This window comes from Micrasema longulum, unplaced genomic scaffold (assembly GCF_059751315.1).
Source record: "Micrasema longulum isolate JH-2025_06_02 unplaced genomic scaffold, ASM5975131v1 h1tg000244l, whole genome shotgun sequence".
NCBI lineage: Eukaryota > Metazoa > Arthropoda > Insecta > Trichoptera > Brachycentridae > Micrasema > Micrasema longulum.
Window position 1 is genome coordinate 441,814 of NW_028277449.1, and position 20,279 is coordinate 462,092.

Consider the following 20,279-nt stretch of genomic DNA (forward strand, 5'->3'; position numbering starts at 1 on the left):
CAAACAGCAATATCTCCACATCATCAAATACATCCATTACATCATTAACAAAGATGATGAAAAGTATTGGGCCCAAATGGGAGCCCTGTGGAACTCCACTAGTAGCACAGAAAGTTTGGGACAAAGTGTCACAAATTTTTACCGTTAATGTTCTATCAGTCAAGTAGCTTTGAAACCATTTAATCATAGGACCACTTATTCCTAGTTTAGATAGTTTGGCGATAAGAATTTTTAAACACACTTTGTCAAAGGCCTTACTAAAATCAGTGTAAATAGAGTCTACTTGTTTTCTTAATGTAAATGAATTAGTTATGACATTTTCGTATAATTGTTAATTATCTCTGCATATTAAGTCTTTTTTGTATATTCTTACATGTAAAAATATTTAAAAAAATATATATATAGTTAAGTGTCCTCGGCACGGATAACCCCAGTGAGGCAAGTGAGGTCAGATTATTTTAATTATTAATCATTGTTTATTATGTGGAAAAGAAAAATGAATAAATAAATACAGTTATTTCTATTTTCGTATATCTTTTGCTTTTATTTTCTATTGAATATGTTTTGTAACTTGAATTATATAAATAAAACTTTTATTTTATTAGTTGGTTGGATGAAATTGCCATTTGGCAATAAACCCAATGTGAACTCACAGTAAACTGGCTTAGACAGTTAATCTTTTTTTACTCTACTATGCGTTTTGTACGGCAATGTCGATAAAAATGACGCGACAACGCTTACTTCTAGAACATAATTTGTGTCTATCGTTCTATGAAGCATCACCTCTATTGAATTATACATCGGTGTGTGTGTATGCAGTAAATTTATATAATAAAATTAAAACCCGTAACTTTATGTGTCGTAAAATTTGTATGGTATTTGGTATTCATATGGTATTTTTGCATATTGATTTGTATTGCAACGTCCTGTAAAAAAAACGATGGTTGTACATAAAATTTCATCACTGTAATTTTATTGGTAAAAATGGCTTATTCTTAACATAAAAGTATAAATATTTTTTTTTATTTAGCAAATCACATTTTACAGTAGAATAAATTATTTGAAATAAGGTACTTACTTCTGTTTTCATATTCTCGTCAGTTCTTTATTTGAATCTCCTCCGATCTTGTAATAAACGGAAACTCACAACACTTTAACTTTCAAATAATTATTGCCTAATTACAACTAGAAAAAAAACAATTTCTGAAAAATTATCACTGCCAAAATCGATTCACTGCAAGAATTATTCAAAAACCCTTAAAAATGCGAAGAAACCAAATACATATTGGAATTAATTGACATATTATGCATTAAGCCTTCAAAAATTATGACACTTAACTCACGCCCAAACTGCTCAGTCATAGAATTAAGAATAGTCCAGAAACAGTATACGACCATCAAACAGAAGGCGACTAAACCACTCATAAAATAGTAGTTTTACGTTTGGACCCACTAGTTTCTTTGTAGACGTCGCTTAGTACGCAACTCCTGATTTGAATTCAACTATGCCATGTTGTGTCTTTTTCAAGTGTAGAAATACTGCTAGGATCTTAAAGAAACAGAATGCAATCACATTTCATGTGTAATTGAAAAATGCACGTGTAAGTATCAAATAGTATGAGTAACATTACTTAAAAATTGAATTATTTTTCCATCTGTCAGATTGTCGAAGAAATCAAAATGAACATTTCGCTAGTGTTGCCAGGGTAGTAAATTTGTTTACCCTGCATTGCTCATCAAATGAGAGAACTAATGAAAATTGGACCTCGGATTAAACAACTCTGTGGTGGATATTTGACCGACATTATCTTTAAAACATCAAATATTATTTAACATGATAAAAAAAATATCCGTTTCATGTAAAAAATATTTTAAGTTCAAAGTTCATTAATTCAATTACTTTTATTAAATGACCCTTTACTTATTAACTCTGTTGTGTCAATTAATATTTCCACGTCCAGAATAAAATTTTAGAGAAATTAACAGATTGCTTTTTTTTTACCTTACATTTGTGTTATGATTATATTTTTTCCCATCTTGCAACATTACCCAGCGACATCATGAATGCGCGCGGTGAAAGTGGGGCACAGTGGGGGAATTTTTGGATACAGTCCGATGTATTCAAATATGATTCTACGCTCCTTCTGGACTATTCTTTATTCTGTGCGCTCAGTCATGCCCAACGCGTTTTTAGTCGTTCTTCGACCAGCCAGGCGTAACGTTTAGAAGAGAAACCAAAATACTTGCTTGTGTCACGAAAGCGTGTAAAAACCTTTCGGATAAACATTGTAAAAAGGATTGTGTAACTTTTCGTTCTAGCTTATCAAGTAATTCAGAGTGAGCATCTGGATAACATACTTCCGCATAGTCAAGGAGTGGAAGAAGTAAGCTCAGGGCTGGTATTCCGAACGCGTTTACAGCGCGCTATAATGCGTATTTAGTACGTAAAAACGCGCAATACCGCGCTATAATTTCGTTTGGAATACCACCCCTGAACTAATGTTTGCTTAACATTAATTGGGAAGAAATTCTGTAATCTTTTTCTTAATTCTGTAGTCTTGAAACTAGGGATAAAAAAAAGATAAGACTGCCATTAACCCTCTCGCTCCTTGCCAGCACGTTTATGTGGGTACAAAAAAAAAAAGTCATATTATGTTAGATTCTGGCCACAACGATTGTTCATGTTACTGGCCACTTAGAACATAACATATTTTAATATAATGGCCCTAGTATCGGAAGTGGAGAGATGGTACAAAAAAAAGGAAAGTAAAGAAAATTTTGAAAAATATCTCAGGAGCGAAAGGGTCAAGGAGAAAAACAATTTCAAAACTCATCGTATAAGGGATTTAACCTCTACAATGAGTAACCTGAAGAAATAGAAGCGTTGAAATATTTAAAAATTAATTTTTAAAAAATATGTTTATTAATTTTTTTTATAAAAAATTGTAATTAAAAGTTTATAATTAGTTCATAAGATGTTATGAACTAACTTTAAAATGCATAAATAAATAAAGCCTTATAAGTTTGTAAATATGTAAACTGTAAAATTATTTAAAATGAATAAATATAAATAAGTAAATTTAATCTTGAAATGACTGAATGATTGTGAATTATTGTGTGCTCGAATGATGATTTTTTTTTATTCATCAAGTTTCTATCGAATATCCCTTTTAAATTCACTTATAGACGAATGTCGGAAATAACGAGTGATTAATGGAACATCTCCTGTACAAATGGTCGAATTATACAATTCGCAAACACATTCCGCACTAATTTCGGCTAAAAACTGCTTTAAAAAAACAATTTACTAAAGAATCAATCCCACGAGTTAATTGAGTAAAAAATTCATTGCAAACCGCGGCGAAAAAAACTAAAATGAAAGAAATGTTTACATCACGCGATTTTCCCGGCGTGACGTCACACCGACAGTGCTGCTAATCTCGGACTGGTTGCGAATAGTGAAAACTCATATCGCTCGCCTCTTCCCGCTTCCGCTACTGCGCATGCTCTGTCTCTCTCTACCGTGCCGCGTTGTGTGCGCATTGCGTCTGCGAGGGCGGGAAAACAGCGAGGCACTTGGTGGAAGTGAGGTATTTGTAAGTTGGTGGCGGGTTGAAGGTAGGGTGTGTTGTACGACTTTGCTTCGCGGAGGCTTTGTTTTGTCAGCCATTATTCGAGTGGCTGATTTCGAGTAATATACACACAGGTTATGTTGATTTTCTCCAACCCCTATAGCGCTCTGCGGTACCAGACGCTTAAAATAGTCGTTGCAGTCTAACGTTAAACGTGACAGTTTTTAAATAATATTTCTTAACAGTATTTTGGGCATGTCCAAATGCTTGTTGACAAGGCTGGATTCCACTTCCTAGGGAGTTTATCAGGATTGAAATTTATCGAACATACTAAAAAAATGTTGATTAAACTAACTGATATAAGAAAAAGTATAAAAACTGAGAAGTATTATCAGGCGATGCATAATTGGTTTATCTTACGAATCTCCAAGCCATTCTCATCACCAAATACTTTCAAACTTCTTTACTATACTTATGTGCGAAGTCAACTCAAATTCGCTTCATTAGTATGGTCCCCTCAATATAATGTATATATTAATCAAATTGAAAACATTCAAAAGAAATTTTTAAGGAGCCTGGAATATCGTTTTGGCAACATTGAAAATGATTACGGCGCATCTTTGATCAATTTTAATATAGAATCACTACAAAAAAGGCGCCTTAGATATGATTTAATTTTTCTTTTCAAAATTCTCAATAACATAGTTGATTCGCCGTATCTTTTACAAAATATTGGTTTCCGTTGTCCTCTTCGCTATACTAGATTAAATTCCCTTTTTTATGTACCAACTTGTAAAAACAATTATACCTCGAATTCATTCATTAGACGTACCTGTAGAAATCATAACGGACTCAGTATTGATGTAGACATTTTTAACTGCACGTTGCATTTTTACAGAAAATTTCTTCATGGGGTCGATTATTTGGGATAGTTGCTGAATGTGCATCTTGAGTGGTTTATGCTATGTATATGTGCCGCATGTAATGTATATGTTTGTGTATATTTTATATGTGCGTTCATGTGTGTGCGTGGATGGCTCGGAGTGTACATTCAGTATTTTAATTTATTTTAATTTATTACCTCCATGGAAAACGCAAATGTCAACAATTATTCTTTTCTCACTTAAAATTCTTATTTATTTTTTATTTTTTTGTCACATTTAATGTTTATATCTTTTTAATTTATGAAAACTTAATTGGTCTTTTTATGCTAAAAAATTGTTGTTTTTAATACTCATTTTGTATGACTGTATGTTTTCTGAATAAAATTTAAAAAAAAAAATTTAAAAAAAATTCAGCCATATAAATTTAACCCGTATTAATTTCAGCTCTTTTAGTTCATAAAGGTTAACAGATGAAATGTGTATATTTAAACAAAAACGGAATTGTGAATGTTACACATTGTGAAAAGTGGCCATTTGAACCAGCCAACGACAAATTATGAGCTCTGTAAATGCCAAGGCATTTATATTCCCTTATCAAAATTGTTTTGCCTCTCTTTTGTAATAACTTTCAATTGTTTCTTAACAATTTTTGAGATCTCGCATATCAACGGTATTATTTTTTTTAAAAACTCCGCATTGTGAGTTTATTATTTTTACCCAACTATTAATATTTTTTATTTCCGGACGGATGAAGTATACGAGTTTGTACGTGAGTAACCAGACCGGACTAGCGTTTTTGAGTTAAAAGTTACTCTCAGGTAAAACTCCTGGAAAGGATATCGAATTTCGATAAGTCCGCCTCGTTGTGTTATTGCTGGCGAGTTTGCCTACAATCTTTAGGTACTTCGTACGATTCCTGGGAAGATCGGCATTAAATATTTATTTGAAAGGTGGTTTTGTATTTTAATATTTCATTGTATTTTTTTATTTTTTTTGCACCACAACAGGCCAGGAGGCCTAATTACAGTGGTGAATACATCACAGAGCACCCAGGCTTGAGAAAAATCACATTTTAATTTTTGTGTTCTCACCGGGAATCGAACCCGGAACCTTCCGTGCGTGAGTCAAGCGTCTTGACCACTACACCACGGAGGCCGCCGCTGGACTGTCATCTGAAGCGCGAGACTGTTCACTGATCCGTTATCTAACAGATAATAAATATATTTGCTTTGCCAATGCAATGTTCTATGCACCACCGTGTGCGGAAAAGAACATGGCGGTTTTTTAAAACATTTTGAGGTCTTGCATAGAGGTATCAAACGTAAGCTTTCAAAATTTTTGCATTTTTGAATTTAAGCCAAATATTTGGATTTCCGGTGTGATTTGTGACCAGATGGATGAAAAATGTATAAACGTTTCTACCTAAAATACCAGAATTCTGGATGACTGGTTTAGTCTCGATGGCTTCTCTCAGGTAAAAGTGGTGATAAATGTGGTGATACAAATAAGTCAGCCTTGTAGTGTGCAAACCAGAAATGGGTTTTTCGGTTGTTTAAAAGAAGTAGCAGTAGCAGTTACCGTCTCATAAATTTATATATTTTGTAAAACGGTTTTTAAATTATGGTTAAGATGTGAAAAAACTAAAGTACAAGTGGCGGTTAAAAAATAAACATATTAAACTGTCACTTGTAACGAAAAACTAGTAGTAGATATTAGAAACAGTTTAGAAGCTTAGTTTGATTTGTGAAATAATAATATCCTCAACAATGTTATAAGTATGTCCAAATGTTTAGAACTGGCTGGATTTCCTCTTATTTATCATTGTGAAACAATATTATTATTTATCAAATAAGAAATGCCATATATTTATAAATTTAATAATAAAATCCTAATTCTATATGCCTCGGTATAACGAAAGCCACCCCGAAGGTATCAAAATAAAGTATTTATTGGGGAGGTGGCATTTCATGTTACGTATACCAAGGTTTCTACACTATTCATTATTCAAGAGGCCCTAGGAAGGGCTGCTGAGTCTATACAACGTCCGTAACAATTGTAATTTAGATTTAAATTTGTTGCAACACGGAAAAAAAAAATTGAGAAAGGAATTTGGAAGACTAGGCATTTGCAAGGCTTATGACTTGGCAATGACACCCAATGACAAGTCATAGGCCCCGTAAATGCCCAGACTTCCATACTCCCTTTTAAAAAATGTTTTCTTTCTCTTTTGCAACAAATTGAAATGATAAAATCCTGACCAGTTTTACTTTACAGAAACAGTTAACTTTTTTCGTGAAACTGTTTCAAGTGATACGGAAGAAAAACTTTTAAATATCATTAATTTTTTTTAACACCTACCTTTTGTGTAAAATGGCTACTTAAATCAGCCAAAAACATGTCCTTAGCCCCTATAAATGCCTAGACTCGTTAAACTTAAATTGACACGACTATCATTATGTTAAAAGTGCTATGCCTACTTGGATGGGAATACTGATTTTGAATTCATTAGGAACTAAATTAACGAATTCGTTGGTATGAAATTTATTTCCGATTCTGTCTTATTAGATTAACCGTTTTTTGGTATTGGGTAAACATTCCCGGTTATTGAGCCGCAAAAGTGGTTATTTAAGTCAAACGAAATTGAAAAAGTGACAACTGAAACCCAATACACAATGAGTATACAAGATACTTAATATGAGACTAAAAATTACTAGAAGATATTTTTTATTTTTTATTAACATAAACGGCAAATCTGCCTTTTACAAAAATTTATAATACTAACATATTTGGCTTACTACATTTATATATTTTTTTTTAAACATAAATTTCTTTATACCCAAAATTTATAAAAAGTATAAAACCTAAAAATCACACAAGATTTATATTTAAAAAAATAACCTAAAAATTATACAGCATACTCAGTAGAAAGTTTAAACAATTCAAAAATTGATGTAAAAAACAACTACTACTACTACTACTACCATCACGCCATTTCCCCGTAGGGGTAGGCAGAGAGAATGGACCGCCACACACTTCTATCCTGACATACAATCCTAGCCTCTTCCACATTCATACATCTTGTCATACATGCCCTTCGGTTCTGTCTGCTTTTGACATGACCAGACTTAAGATTTTGGTTTATTTTATCATGCCACGTCTTCCTTGGTCGTCCTCGTCTAACGTTGCCGTTCATTTTTGCCATATATACTTGTTTTACCATTCTCTCGTCGTCCATTCGTTCTACGTGACCAAACCATCTCAGAGACCCTTTCTTAATCTTATCAATTATACTTGTCTCAGATTTACACTCTCGCCTGATTTCATCATTCGTAACTCTGTCATACATTGATTTCCCACACATTCGTCTAAGAGATCGCATTTCAACCGCGTTCACTCGGCTTTCATCCTTCCTCTGCCAGTTCCATGTTTCACTTCCATACATAAGTGTTGGGACTAAAACTCCGTGGTGCACTGCCAGTTTAGCTTCGATTGACATATTTTTATTCGAAATTACTGTGCTTAGTGCTCCGTTCATTTTGTTGCCCGCATTCACTCTTCTTTCAACATCTTTTTCTACTCTTCCATCTCTTGAAAACATGCTTCCCAGATACACAAATTCTTCTACTTGCTCGAGACATTCGTTGTTTACATTTATTATGCAGTCAGTAACCTCACTGTCCCTTTCAAATACCATCACTTTTGACTTACTTTCGTTCATCGCCAATTCGCTCTCCAGTCAGGGAAATTTTGTTTTAAAATAACACTTTCGGATTAAGGAATTTTGAGTATTACGCAATTACAATCTATAACCTACTTCTACTGCCTATTAAAACAATTAGTTAAAGAAAAATGTTCAAAAAGCCAATCAAAAATATATGGTGGAGCTAGGTAGAAGTAAAATGGATTGAATTATTCGCCCAAACCAGTACTGAATCACCTGCTCCACAAACGTTAATTTTATGTTATGTTTTTGTTCTTTTATTGTGCGTTTTATAATAAAAATAATATAGGCATACAGAAATTCAATATAAGCATAAATACGTAGTGTTTATAAATGTTATAAAATTGAGTAATTTTTCTCCGTATATCAAGTCTTCTTTGTATATTCTCACATAAAAAAAAATATATGTACATTTTTTAGGGGTTCCTTGGCACGGGTAACCCCAGTAAGGACACATTATTTTTATAACTTATTATTGTTTATAATGCGATAAAAATGAATAAATAAATAAATAAAAAAACAGCTAGTGTAACATTGCAATATTTTACACAATTTATAAAATAACTTTAGTGGATATACGCGCGATTGTAATAAAAATAAATACAATAAAAAAAAATTAAAAACACCGTTGTTTTTTTTTTCTACCGACCAGTTTCAAAGCTATACAAGCTTCCCAAATCAAGGTATACTTAACTTATAAATTCTATCCTATTTTATTTTATCAGTATTGTGCTGTGTATGGAACTAATAAATCAAGTGTTTTTATCGTCTACTCCTGTCTAGTTTTGAGGGTATCATACTCATACCATCTCACATTACCATCTGTACAAGACGAAAATACTTTATTTATTAGTTCCATACACAGCATAATACTGATTAAATAAAATAGGATAGAATTCATTAGTTAGGTATACCTTGATAAAGAAGATTTATAGCTTTGAAACCTATCGGTACAAAAAATAAAGTGGTTAAATGCAAATTCGTTTTTATTTATTTTATTATAATGAAAAACCACAAAGTTATTGCTTCAAATATAAAATTTATTTATGCTACCATTTGTGTTTGAAACACGGTCATTGGCCATGAGTTTGAACGATAAAGGCCGCCCATATAATTTGCCAAACTCGTGGTGAAAGCGGTACAGTTAAATTAAATTAAAACATCGATATGCAATCAAAAATTTAAAAATAGTTACTTGTTTATTGTCAAAAAAACATTGCTTTTTTATGAGTGAAATCGGTAGGCAGTTCCACGGTCTTTAAAACGGTTTGAGGTATGTGGAGGAAGCACCTTCCCTGTAATATTTCAGTCTCTGAACTGGTAGCTGAAGCGTAGGACTGATTCCTTACCATTCATACAACAATGACGCAGCGAATGCCAATTCAGTGCTCCATGCACCACGGTGTGCAGAAATAAGAATGGTGAAGATGCAATAAGTGGATCAAGCAACTTTTGAGAAGCACAGACGAGGCCAAAGCATTTTGGAAGCATGAAACGCCTGCATATTAACTAACTGAGGCTCTCTCGGGGCATGGATGCATGAGGAAATATCTGCATCGCTTTGGGCTGCGAGACGACATTTGCTGCCTATGCGATGGCATCACTGAGCAGACTAGAACATTTTCTAATATACCGCCTAATATTTGATAGTCCGAGGTGGGAGCTTAAATGCAAATTAAATACTCGGATTGCTGCGACAAATAACCTAGCTGAGCCTCTGAACTGTAATGATATACGAAGAAAGACTGTTACATTCATTAAAGAGACGCTCACGGAGGCTAAGTTATTTAATGGTGGTATTTAGCTCCTTTTGTTTTTTTTGTGTTCACCTTTACGACTATTTTTATTATTTGTTAATGTAATATTTCAAGTGTTATTTTATTTTTTCTGATACTGCTTTTATTTTTATAATTGTTATCTTCGGTGAAAAATTTAAAAGTCAACTTTATACAACTTATTATTATTATATTATACATTACATATTCGATAAAACCTAGTTTTTTATTTCGTTTTTTAAAATAAGCTTCTAAACTTCATTGTCAAATAAAAATGTAAATAGGAGCTAGATTTCTTACTGTCAATGAGTTTTGTAGCTGCAAGACTTGCTATACTCTCGCTCCTATACATCAATATAACTTTTAGCATGAACACTTAATAAATTTACTACAGGGCTCAATTAGTATTTTTGAAAATTTATGGATAATTTTAAGTTGCTAGAATTTCATTCATCCATGCAGTTTGTAGCTGCAAGACAATTAGTAATCTAGCTTCAATAGAATGTTATCAACTATCAAATATCTTAATTTAGTAAATGGGGTCTAGAATTCCAACCGTCCATGCGCTGAGTAGCTGCAAGACTTGTTGTAATCTTACATTTATTTTTATAAATCTGTTTTTTTATTTCGTTTTTTTAAAATATCACTTAAACTTCATTGTCAATTCAAAAAAAAAAAATATAAATAAGGGCTAGATATCTTACTGTCCATGCGCTCTGTAGCTGCAAGACGTGTTATTTATTAATTGTATAGCGCCTTTAAGGTGATTTTCACAAAAATAGTGCCATATAAATAATGCATATATATATATATATATATATATATATATATGTATAGACCGAGAGAGATATTGAAAGGAGGGTGAGTGCCCGGAACAGGGTGAACGGTGTACTGAAATTTACTTTGGCATACAAATGTTTATCGTAGGAGGCTAAGCTAGCAGTTCACAACGGAGTTCTAGTGCCAACTCTAATTTATGAGAGCGAAGTATGGAATTGGAAAAATGATGATTTAAGTAGGTTAAATGCTGTCGAAATGCGATCCGTCAGGCGAATGTGTGGTAAAACGATGTACAATAGGTGCAAAAATGTCGAGATCCGTGAACTGTCTCAGGCTGAGATATGCACTATCGACATAATCAAGAAAGGGGTGCTGCGTTAGTTTAGACATGTAGAGCGAATGAACAGCAAAAGAACGGCTAAAAGGATCTACGATGCGAATGTTGATGATGATGAAAAAGACATGGCACGATTAAGTCCATCAAATACCCGAAGATGGACATGTGAAAAGTAGGAATGATCGGCGTGCGTGCATGAGAAGACGTATGAATGTAGAGGGAGCGAGGTCTGTGTGCAAAGATAGAGTGATATGGCGTTATATCTTCTTTGCCTACCCCAACGGGAAAACGGCATAATGGTTTGTTTGTACAGGGTGTTCTTTAAACCCTGTCACATCCGAAACCACGATGATCAGTATGGGCTAGATGATATATTGGCATATTAAAAAAAATATTTAGAACGAAGAAAATTTGTAAAAATAAAATAATAAAAATAACAAATGGTTGCTTACTTCTACAGGGAAGAAGCGAGGGGGGCGCGGCCGTGCGGTTGACGGTGTATCAGACTCCCCCCTCCTCGTTTCTCCTCTGCAGAAGTAAGCAACCATTTGTTTTTTTTAAATATTTTATTTTTTTAGATTTTAGTCTTTCTAAATATGTATTTAAATGTGCCAATATGTCTTCTTGCTTATACTGATCATCGTGGTTTCGGATGTGCCAGGGTTTAAAGAACACCTGTATACAACAAAAGCAAGGTACAAAAATCTATAATAAAAAATAAAATTAAATAATGGTGATGGTGATGACCTTGTTCAGCAAGTTGTGTAAGATCGCATTTTATGAGCAGGAAGTATCAATCATGGCGATGAAAAGCCAGTAAATGTATTTTCAAATCCCGAATGGGAAGGTTTTCTATTGTGCAACTGACAAATAACGCGGAAAGAGATTTCCTCACTGGAAACGCGAAAAAAATACGAATTTCGAATTTTCAGTTTTTCGAATATCGTTATTGAACAATGATTTAAAAATAATTGAATTTGCGTTCTTACAATTTACTAAAATATTTCAATAAAATAAAAAATTTAAAATCATATTTTTTTTTCCACATCTGCCCCTAAGTGAAGCATGTATATTCGTGCCTCAAAGCTAAAGGCACGAATATACATGTTTTGTCACATGTATTCAGATTCTATTAATGTTTAAAACATTGGAGTCCTCCGGGATATCATTACTGAAATAGATTTTTCTAAAACACCAGTAGTGCAGTAATAATACGATTTTAAGACAGAATATTTTATATATTTAATAATAAGATTTTAAGAGTAATTTTAAGACTAAAAAAGCACGCATAATGATAAAAATGTAATTACTTTTTAATATTATTATAAAATACATAATTTACTGCCTTAGAGCGGGGAAGCTATCCCTAGTTAGGCAGTTTAGATGAACCAACAGCAAAAATAAAAAAATACATATGTTTACTTTTACTACTTAATTAATTTGTTGTATAAATAATCACTTGAAAATGGCTGTGATAAATATGTAAAAAAAAAATATAAAAAAATACCCCTGCTTTTAAAAATCTCACCGAGAATCGAACCCGGAACCTTCCGTGCGTGAATCAAGCGACTTGACCACTACACCACGGAGGCCGCCTATTAGATTATTATTATCATTCTTTTTATATTTCTTAACTCGGAAACCTTTCATATATGTCACCAATAGATAAATCCCATAATCATGCATGTAACACAGTTCATTTAAAAGTTATTAACTCAATCCGCTCTTCCAAAGGTTTGAGTTTACTGTTTACCATATTGATGTGCCATATAACTTCTCGGTTTTATCAAACGAGTGACAGCGGACTTCAAAAATATTAATACCATCAAAATTCTGTATTGCTTACTAGTTCGACCCCATCTAGAATACGCTTCTCCTATTTGGTCTCCATTCTACAGGACTCATATTGACCATATCGAGTCTGTCCAATACCGTTTTCTAAGAAAAGTGGCATGGTTGCTCGGATTACAAAGGGGTAATTATTCTTATTTTGAAATAGAGCAACCTCTTAATCTGTCTTCATTGGAGAGACGTAGAACTGAGATGGACCTTATATGCATTTTTAAAATACTTAATGCTTTAAGTGATGTCCCATCTCTGTTGCAATCAATTTCTTTTCATGTTCCCAACCGTGTCACCAGAAATCAAAATCTGCTATTTATAAAATCTTCTAAGAGCAACTTTGGTTTTCATGCCCCAATGTTCAGAATGTGTAGATTAGTCAATTCATCACACGACTTGAATTTTTTTGGGATAGATCTTCCGGCTTTTCGTAGATCTCTTCGCGACTAAACAGTGTGGGATGAAGTTGGATTGGCATGGTTTAGCTCAAAGTTTTTGGTCTTTTATTATTGTTTTAATAATAATAATAATATTTGCCTGATTTATAAAGCGCCATTTTTGTAAAAAATCACCTCAAGGGCGCTTTACAATTGTATATCTAAACTTACATTCTAACTAAACTTAAGTGATACATTATATTTCCAGATTTAAAATTGAGGGTATGATAGTTTAAAGAAGTGGGATTTTAGTTGGGATCTGAACTGACTGGGACTGTCGATGATTCGTAAGTTTGAAGGCAATTGGTTCCAGGCAGAGGGGCCGGCGGCGGCAAAAGCACGATTTCCAAATCTAGTGTTTGGGGAGCGCCGGATTTCAACAAGTTTTCCTCTTCCTGAATCAAATGCTTACCTAAGAGTAGATTTTCTTTGACATGTATTTTCCCCAATACAAAGGTACAAATAACATTATTTACAAAAAGTTAAATAAATTATTTACATTTAAGTCAAGATTGAAATGTCACTATCTAAATATTTAAATTGTTCCTTTATCCTTCTTCTTTCCTTCCCATCCCCTCTCCTCTCTTCATAGTATAGTGTTAATTTTTTTTTATAAATATATTTATTTTTGTTTATCTTCGCTTTTATTTTTTGTATAAAATTGTAAGATTCAATTTGTCCATGTATTTATAATTTTCTCAAACTGAACGGTTTGGGTAGGTAGGAAGAAATTGCCATAAGGCAAAATGCCCGCCCTTATATGTATATATATTGTATATGTATATAAAGTGTCAAATAAATAAATAAAATAAACTTTGTTACGTTGGTGTGAAAGATATTCGTTTTCCTGTAGATATTTTTTTTAACGTTTATGGCATTTTTTCGCTATGAAGCTCTACTTTAAATGTCAAGAGAAGTAATTGATGAAAACTTGTGACATCACAGGCGGAGTAATTTTAAAATTACACAACTTTATTAAATGATAGCAATGATAAAACGATGCGTAATTTTTTAATTTTTTAATTGGCTTAGTTTGATAGTCTGTTATAAATAAAAATATATCGATGGACTTCCTCATTATGTTTAAAGAACTTTATATTTAACATAATCCCTTATTATTCCAGTTGCCCTTTTATTAAACGCTGCCTTGCTAACAGGATCCTTGAACTTGTAGTTTTCTATGGTCTGATTTTCGAGAGTTTCTTCCATATCCATAAAATCCTTAGATTCGTTTAGTAAAAGGGGTAAAAACATTAGGGAAATAGCCAGTCCATACGGCAACATCTTTCTTAGTTGCCAATCATAAATTTCCCTTGGAAAGCATTCAGAAACTTCGCAACCAAATTCTTTGAGGCGGAGACCAAGAGATTCGTAGTAGAAGTCAGTTATTTCGCTGATGTGGTTGTTTCTGTAGTCTTCATCAGTGCAGGTGAAGAAGAAATGAAGTATGTCTATAATTGGAGATGCTCGAACTAAAGTCTGGTAATCAAGGAACAATATTTCTTCAGGTTCATCATTCTGCAATGAAATAAAAAAAATCAGAAAACAAACAGAAAAAACATTTTTGTGGATTATTATTTAACAATTTAAAAAAATTGTTAACGTACACAATCGGCTTTAATTTTGAATATTTTTTACTACGTCAACGAGATTTCTCATCTTCAAATCTAATTAATGAATTATTTAGTATTTGTTAGAACTCAACCAGTTTAATGTTTTCTAAACTCATCATCAGGAGTAAATATCGTTTACAGATTTGAGTCTACTGAACACTTTATTTTATTTTTACAAATATAAACATATAAAAATAATAATCAACAAAATGAAGAAATATGTTTGTTTAAACATAGGCAAAATGGTTAATGTTACACAAATTGTTAAGTGACCACTTAAACTAGCCGAAAACAGGTCATAAACCCTGTAAACGCCTAGACTTCTATATTCCCTTATTTTAGGTATTCTCCATCCTTGTTGTAATTTGTTAATTTTAATGACTCCCGAGGGGGTGAAATCCAGTCTTTTGTCTACAAAGATTTGCACAAACTGAAATATTGTAATAAATTAAACATGAAAGTAAACTTTGTGTTATTTTTATTATATTCTAGAATAAAATATGCCTTCAATAGTTGTTTACAAAAAGAAGTTAAAATATTTTAGTTCAAACCCATTTTAAAGTTTTTTTTTCTTTATCATTAAGAATAATATTTTGGCTGTTCTATTTAAGGTTTTTAACAAAATTTTACTGCCGTCAAATGGCGAATATGAATATATGTATGTGTTTTTGTTTGATGCTTATTTATATATGTATTTTTGTAAAAAAAACCCATTGTAAATGATGTAAACAGAGCATTCCGTTTTGTTAACATGAAAGATTAATAATGAATAAATTAAAAATGATAATATTATTTGCTGGAAGGAAATTGACAGGAGTGATAAGTGGCGATATGGTTCAGCGTGTCACGAGGCCAACTGTTTGGTCACTACAACTTTGGAAAAAATGGATGACTGGAAAGAAGATGTTGATAATCAGCTATGCCAAAAGGTAGAAATAAATTAAAAATCAATGTGGCATAAAATAACAATGTTAAACATTGTTTAATTTTTAAAAATCATCAATTAATTGTCATTCGCAAACAAACTGTCGTGCAGTTTAAACATGTTTTATCGGAATAATTATTTTGGCATAGCTTAGGCACATCATGAAAGCGTTTGATATACCTGAGATATACTTAATATTTGCTAAAATGATTTGGAGATAGACATCGTCATTCTTCTGCTCAGGGACATGAATATATATTATGACAACACTAGGAGTACTTTATTGTTTCATTGCTCCAGTACTTCTTCCAACCAACAAAACAATTCATTGATACCGAGACTGAATAGGCTAGGTTAGGTTACACTTATGGAACGGCTGCAGACATTCTGTCCAGTTCTCTACTATTTTATAAGTCCACAATATCAAGTTTATTTGTAGCTGCTCGTCAAACTATTTTTGACAATTCAATTCCATAAATTAAAAAAATACTTATTTGTTTATTTTTATTACCATATACTTGTTTTTTATTTTTTACTATTTTATCAAATTGCATTGTAGTATTGGCAAATACGCATTTCATAGATACATCTTTTTATTTCTTATTTTTTCGTGATAATATATGCTTGCTTGTTTATTAATTTAACTTAAAAATGTCTTTCTTGCTTACCGTAACACTTTATTTATTGTTTGCTTTACAGAATTTATTTCATAAGCTTATATCTTTGCATTTTTTGTTTATATGCTTACTGTTTTTTCTTGCATACCTTTGTTATTATTGTTTTTTTTTTTACTGTGTAAAACTTTTTATTATATCCTTTTTAACTAATTTCACATATTTTTTCTGTATATTCTGTGTTTATTATTTAGTATGTTAGCATGTATTTCATTTTTATTTTTTTTAAATGCCTTTTGGGCGTTAATGAACAAAATAAATAAATAACACGGACAAGAAATAATATTGCTGTCAATATTCCTCCCTTAAACGCAACATTTAGTCAAAGGTGTAAGGATTATTTCTCTGTTATTTTTAAAAATACTTTCGCTTTCTCATAAAATCTGGCTGAAGCAACTTAGCATAGAACAATAATAAAAATATTTTATTTGCATGTGAGCAATGTAAATAAAATTTTGAACACTTTACGGTCTTCCTTACAACAGGTTTCTCCTGTGAGGAGACTCATAAATTAAATTATTATAAATAAACATAATAAATTAAAGATTACAAATAAAAAGACATCTTACCTTGTACTTAAATAGTACATTGTTAATCCAAGCATCTCCGTGGCAAAAGACATCGTAAGGAACAAAATTCTTGTAATTCGTACTGTACTGCACAATATCAGAAAACTTTGACTGAAATCCTTTTAACTTTGATACACAGTAATCGTCTTCTATTTCTAATTCTGCTCTTGTTCTTGATAAGTTTATAAAGGGTTTTAATTGTTCGAACATTGGCCAGGCATCGATAAACTCGGCGAACTCTTTGTACAATATTGGGTGGTGCTTCTTTAATGCAAACGACAAACTGTGGTAGTGCGCCAGATTCTTGATGGCCATTTTGATGTGTGCATGGTCTAAGGTTTTCCTTCGATCAACAGCTTTGAAGTTCTTTTCGGCTATGTCTTCCATTATGATGTATTCCTGGAGGTATTCAGAGTCAGCCTTGTAGCATTTGATGAAGTGAAATGTATCTGTCTTTAAGTATTTTGTTTGTAGTGCGTCAAACGCTGGGATTATTTTATTGTATGTGAAAGCTTCGACGGTGAAGATTCTTTCTGTTGGGAGATGTTTTCTGATTACTTCGTTTTTGATTGCCACCTTGAACACTAGCGATTTTTTCACTTCTTCACGATTGTCTTTCTTCCCCGATATCTTCACCCTTTCAACAACTCCCAAAAAATTACTTCCTTCAGCCGCTACACTTGAGACACATAGATCACTAATAACAATAGACTCGCTTTTTATGTATTCTTCAATATACTTCCTAACGTTTTGGTCCGTGATTTTGTTTAATTCGTCGGAGTTCGCCATTTTTCGATCGAGTTTGATATCTCTCATTGCGACTGCTAATAAATAGCTGCATACTATCTTCCTTTTATAATTGATAAATGGTATTATCTACATCAGATAACAGTTTTTGCAAATCATCAATTTGTGTGAAACAAACAGAGACAAAGACGCTAAAATGAAAAATCGCTAAATAAATAGTTTTAATTGTACGCAAACTTCAACTAAAATTTGGCCAATATCAATTTAAAAGTGCCCACTTTAGAGGTGTTTTACGCTTCTATTAGAAATTATGCTCCTATCAAAAATCAGTATTATCCATTATTTTATTAGTAAAAATATAAATAATGTATAATGTTATGTCTTTGAATTTATTTATTTATTTACATACATAAGTTTATTGTACATTATTTGAGACAATAAGTCCCAACCCCATGGGACTAAAAGTCCTGGGTTGAGATGGGGCGAGCAATTATATGACACAGGCACATGAGTATATCACCACAAATATAGGATGAGAAACATAAAAACTAATTTTTAAAAATATACAAATAATTTTTTTTTTTTGTAAATTAAAAAAATAATAATAAAAAGTTGCTCAACTAAAAATATATTCTTTATCCTCTTGATTTGTATGAAATTATGCACAATTGCATTAAATTCATCATCATTCCATTTACCGCACCAAGCAAAAAACCTTTAAGATTATTAAAGTTACTAGTTCTTTGCTCGATGTATTATTATTGTGTTTTAAAAAAAATATTTTTATTGTTAATTTTTTTAAATCATTATTTTGATGCTGAAATTCCACTTGGCGATGCGCTTTGTAGCTGCAAGACTTTTTTGTGATGTTAGCTATTATTTTATATAAATCATATTGTGTAAATGTTATCATCTATCAAATATCTAAATTTAGTAAATGGGGTCTAGACTTTCAACCGTCCATGCGCTCAGAAGCTGCAAGACTTGTAATCTGACTTCTATTTTTTTTAATTTGTTTTTTATTTTGTTTTTTAAAATATCACTTAAACTCTTAACTTTATTGTCAAATAAAATATTTAAAAAAAATGTAAATAGGGGCTCGATTTCTTACTGTCCATGCGCTCTGTAGCTGCAAAACGTGCCGGGATATTTATGTATTGTACAGCGCCTTTGAGGTGATTTTCATGAAAATGACGCTATAAAAAATATCCAAACATATATATATATATAAATATATATAGCACATCTACCCTGCCAGGAATCGAACTCAGAATCTCATGAATGGTAGGCAAAAGCGTCAACCAGTACACAATGTGGCGGATTGATCTCCACTCGGTTTTTAACTAGATAAACTAGGGTAGTAGCATTGACTTGTAGGATTTACTTGAACTTTTTACTATGTAAATCATTATACAAAATTGTAGGACATGTAAATCTATTATAATACAGGCAATAATTAGCCAAGGCATTGTGTAATTATATCTTAAATTAGGAATATGTTTATGGAATAAAAATAAACCATAAAAAGGGAGTGTCCTAGAAAATTGGCGCGCCCAGATGTAGTAAAAAAGGGAATGGCCCCAGGGATCGAGGGTAATTATTTAAGCTTAGGTTTCTGAGAGAGACGGACAGTTCCAAACAAGAAGCCGTAAGAGAGAGACGAACGGAGATCACCCAAAGAAGAAATTCGAGACACCATCTGGAGATTCTAACAGTGATTCACCGCTTTATTTTTAACAAACTGTTCTTTGTTATAATAAAGTGCTTGATTTGAAAAAGTTCATCAGTTGTTTGACTTGAGAAGGAAAGGCGACCCCTGCACCTGAAAGTTCTGTCTGTGCTGGTTTTCAAGTACCACTGTTGGTTTGAGAATAAACAAGCTGCAACAAATAACTTCAGGTACATATGGATAAATAATGCAAATCTAATTGAAATGATTTTGTCGGATCAAATACGAGTCTGATTCTGATATACCAACCGTAATCTAATTCCATTGATTCATTGATTAACATTTCCTGCCTTCTCATGATGATTTTGTTTTTTCTATCTTATCTTGAATAAATAAAACGAAGATTTATGATAAATGTTCTCAATTAGGTACATCATAGAATTAAAAATAGTCCAGAAACCGCATACGCGCATCAAACAGAAGGCGACTAAACTACTCTTAGAAAAGTAGTTTTACGTTTTGACCCATTAGTTTCTTTGTAGACGTCGCTCAGTACGCAAATCCCGATTAAAATTCAACTATGCCGTGTTGTGTCGTTTCAGAGTGTAGAAATACTGCTGGGATCTGAAAAAAACAGGATGAAATTTCATTTTATGTGTAATTTGCAAATGTATGTGTAAGTAGCAAACGCATTACTTTAAAATTGAATTATTTTTCCATCTGTCATATTGTCG

General features: G+C 32.3%; 1 protein-coding gene across 1 annotated transcript; it reads right to left on the bottom strand.

The window, feature by feature from the left end:
* Positions 1-14,352: 14,352 nt before the first annotated feature.
* LOC148283365 (uncharacterized) lies at positions 14,353-17,937 on the bottom strand. The gene is made up of 2 exons (XM_088223619.1): positions 17,130-17,937; positions 14,353-14,866 (listed from the first exon to the last, which is right to left on the bottom strand). Exons 1-2 carry the CDS (start codon positions 17,916-17,918, stop codon positions 14,432-14,434), a joined length of 1,224 nt encoding a protein of 407 aa, XP_088079745.1. The 5' UTR covers positions 17,919-17,937; the 3' UTR covers positions 14,353-14,431.
* Between the last annotated feature and the right edge of the window lie 2,342 nt (positions 17,938-20,279).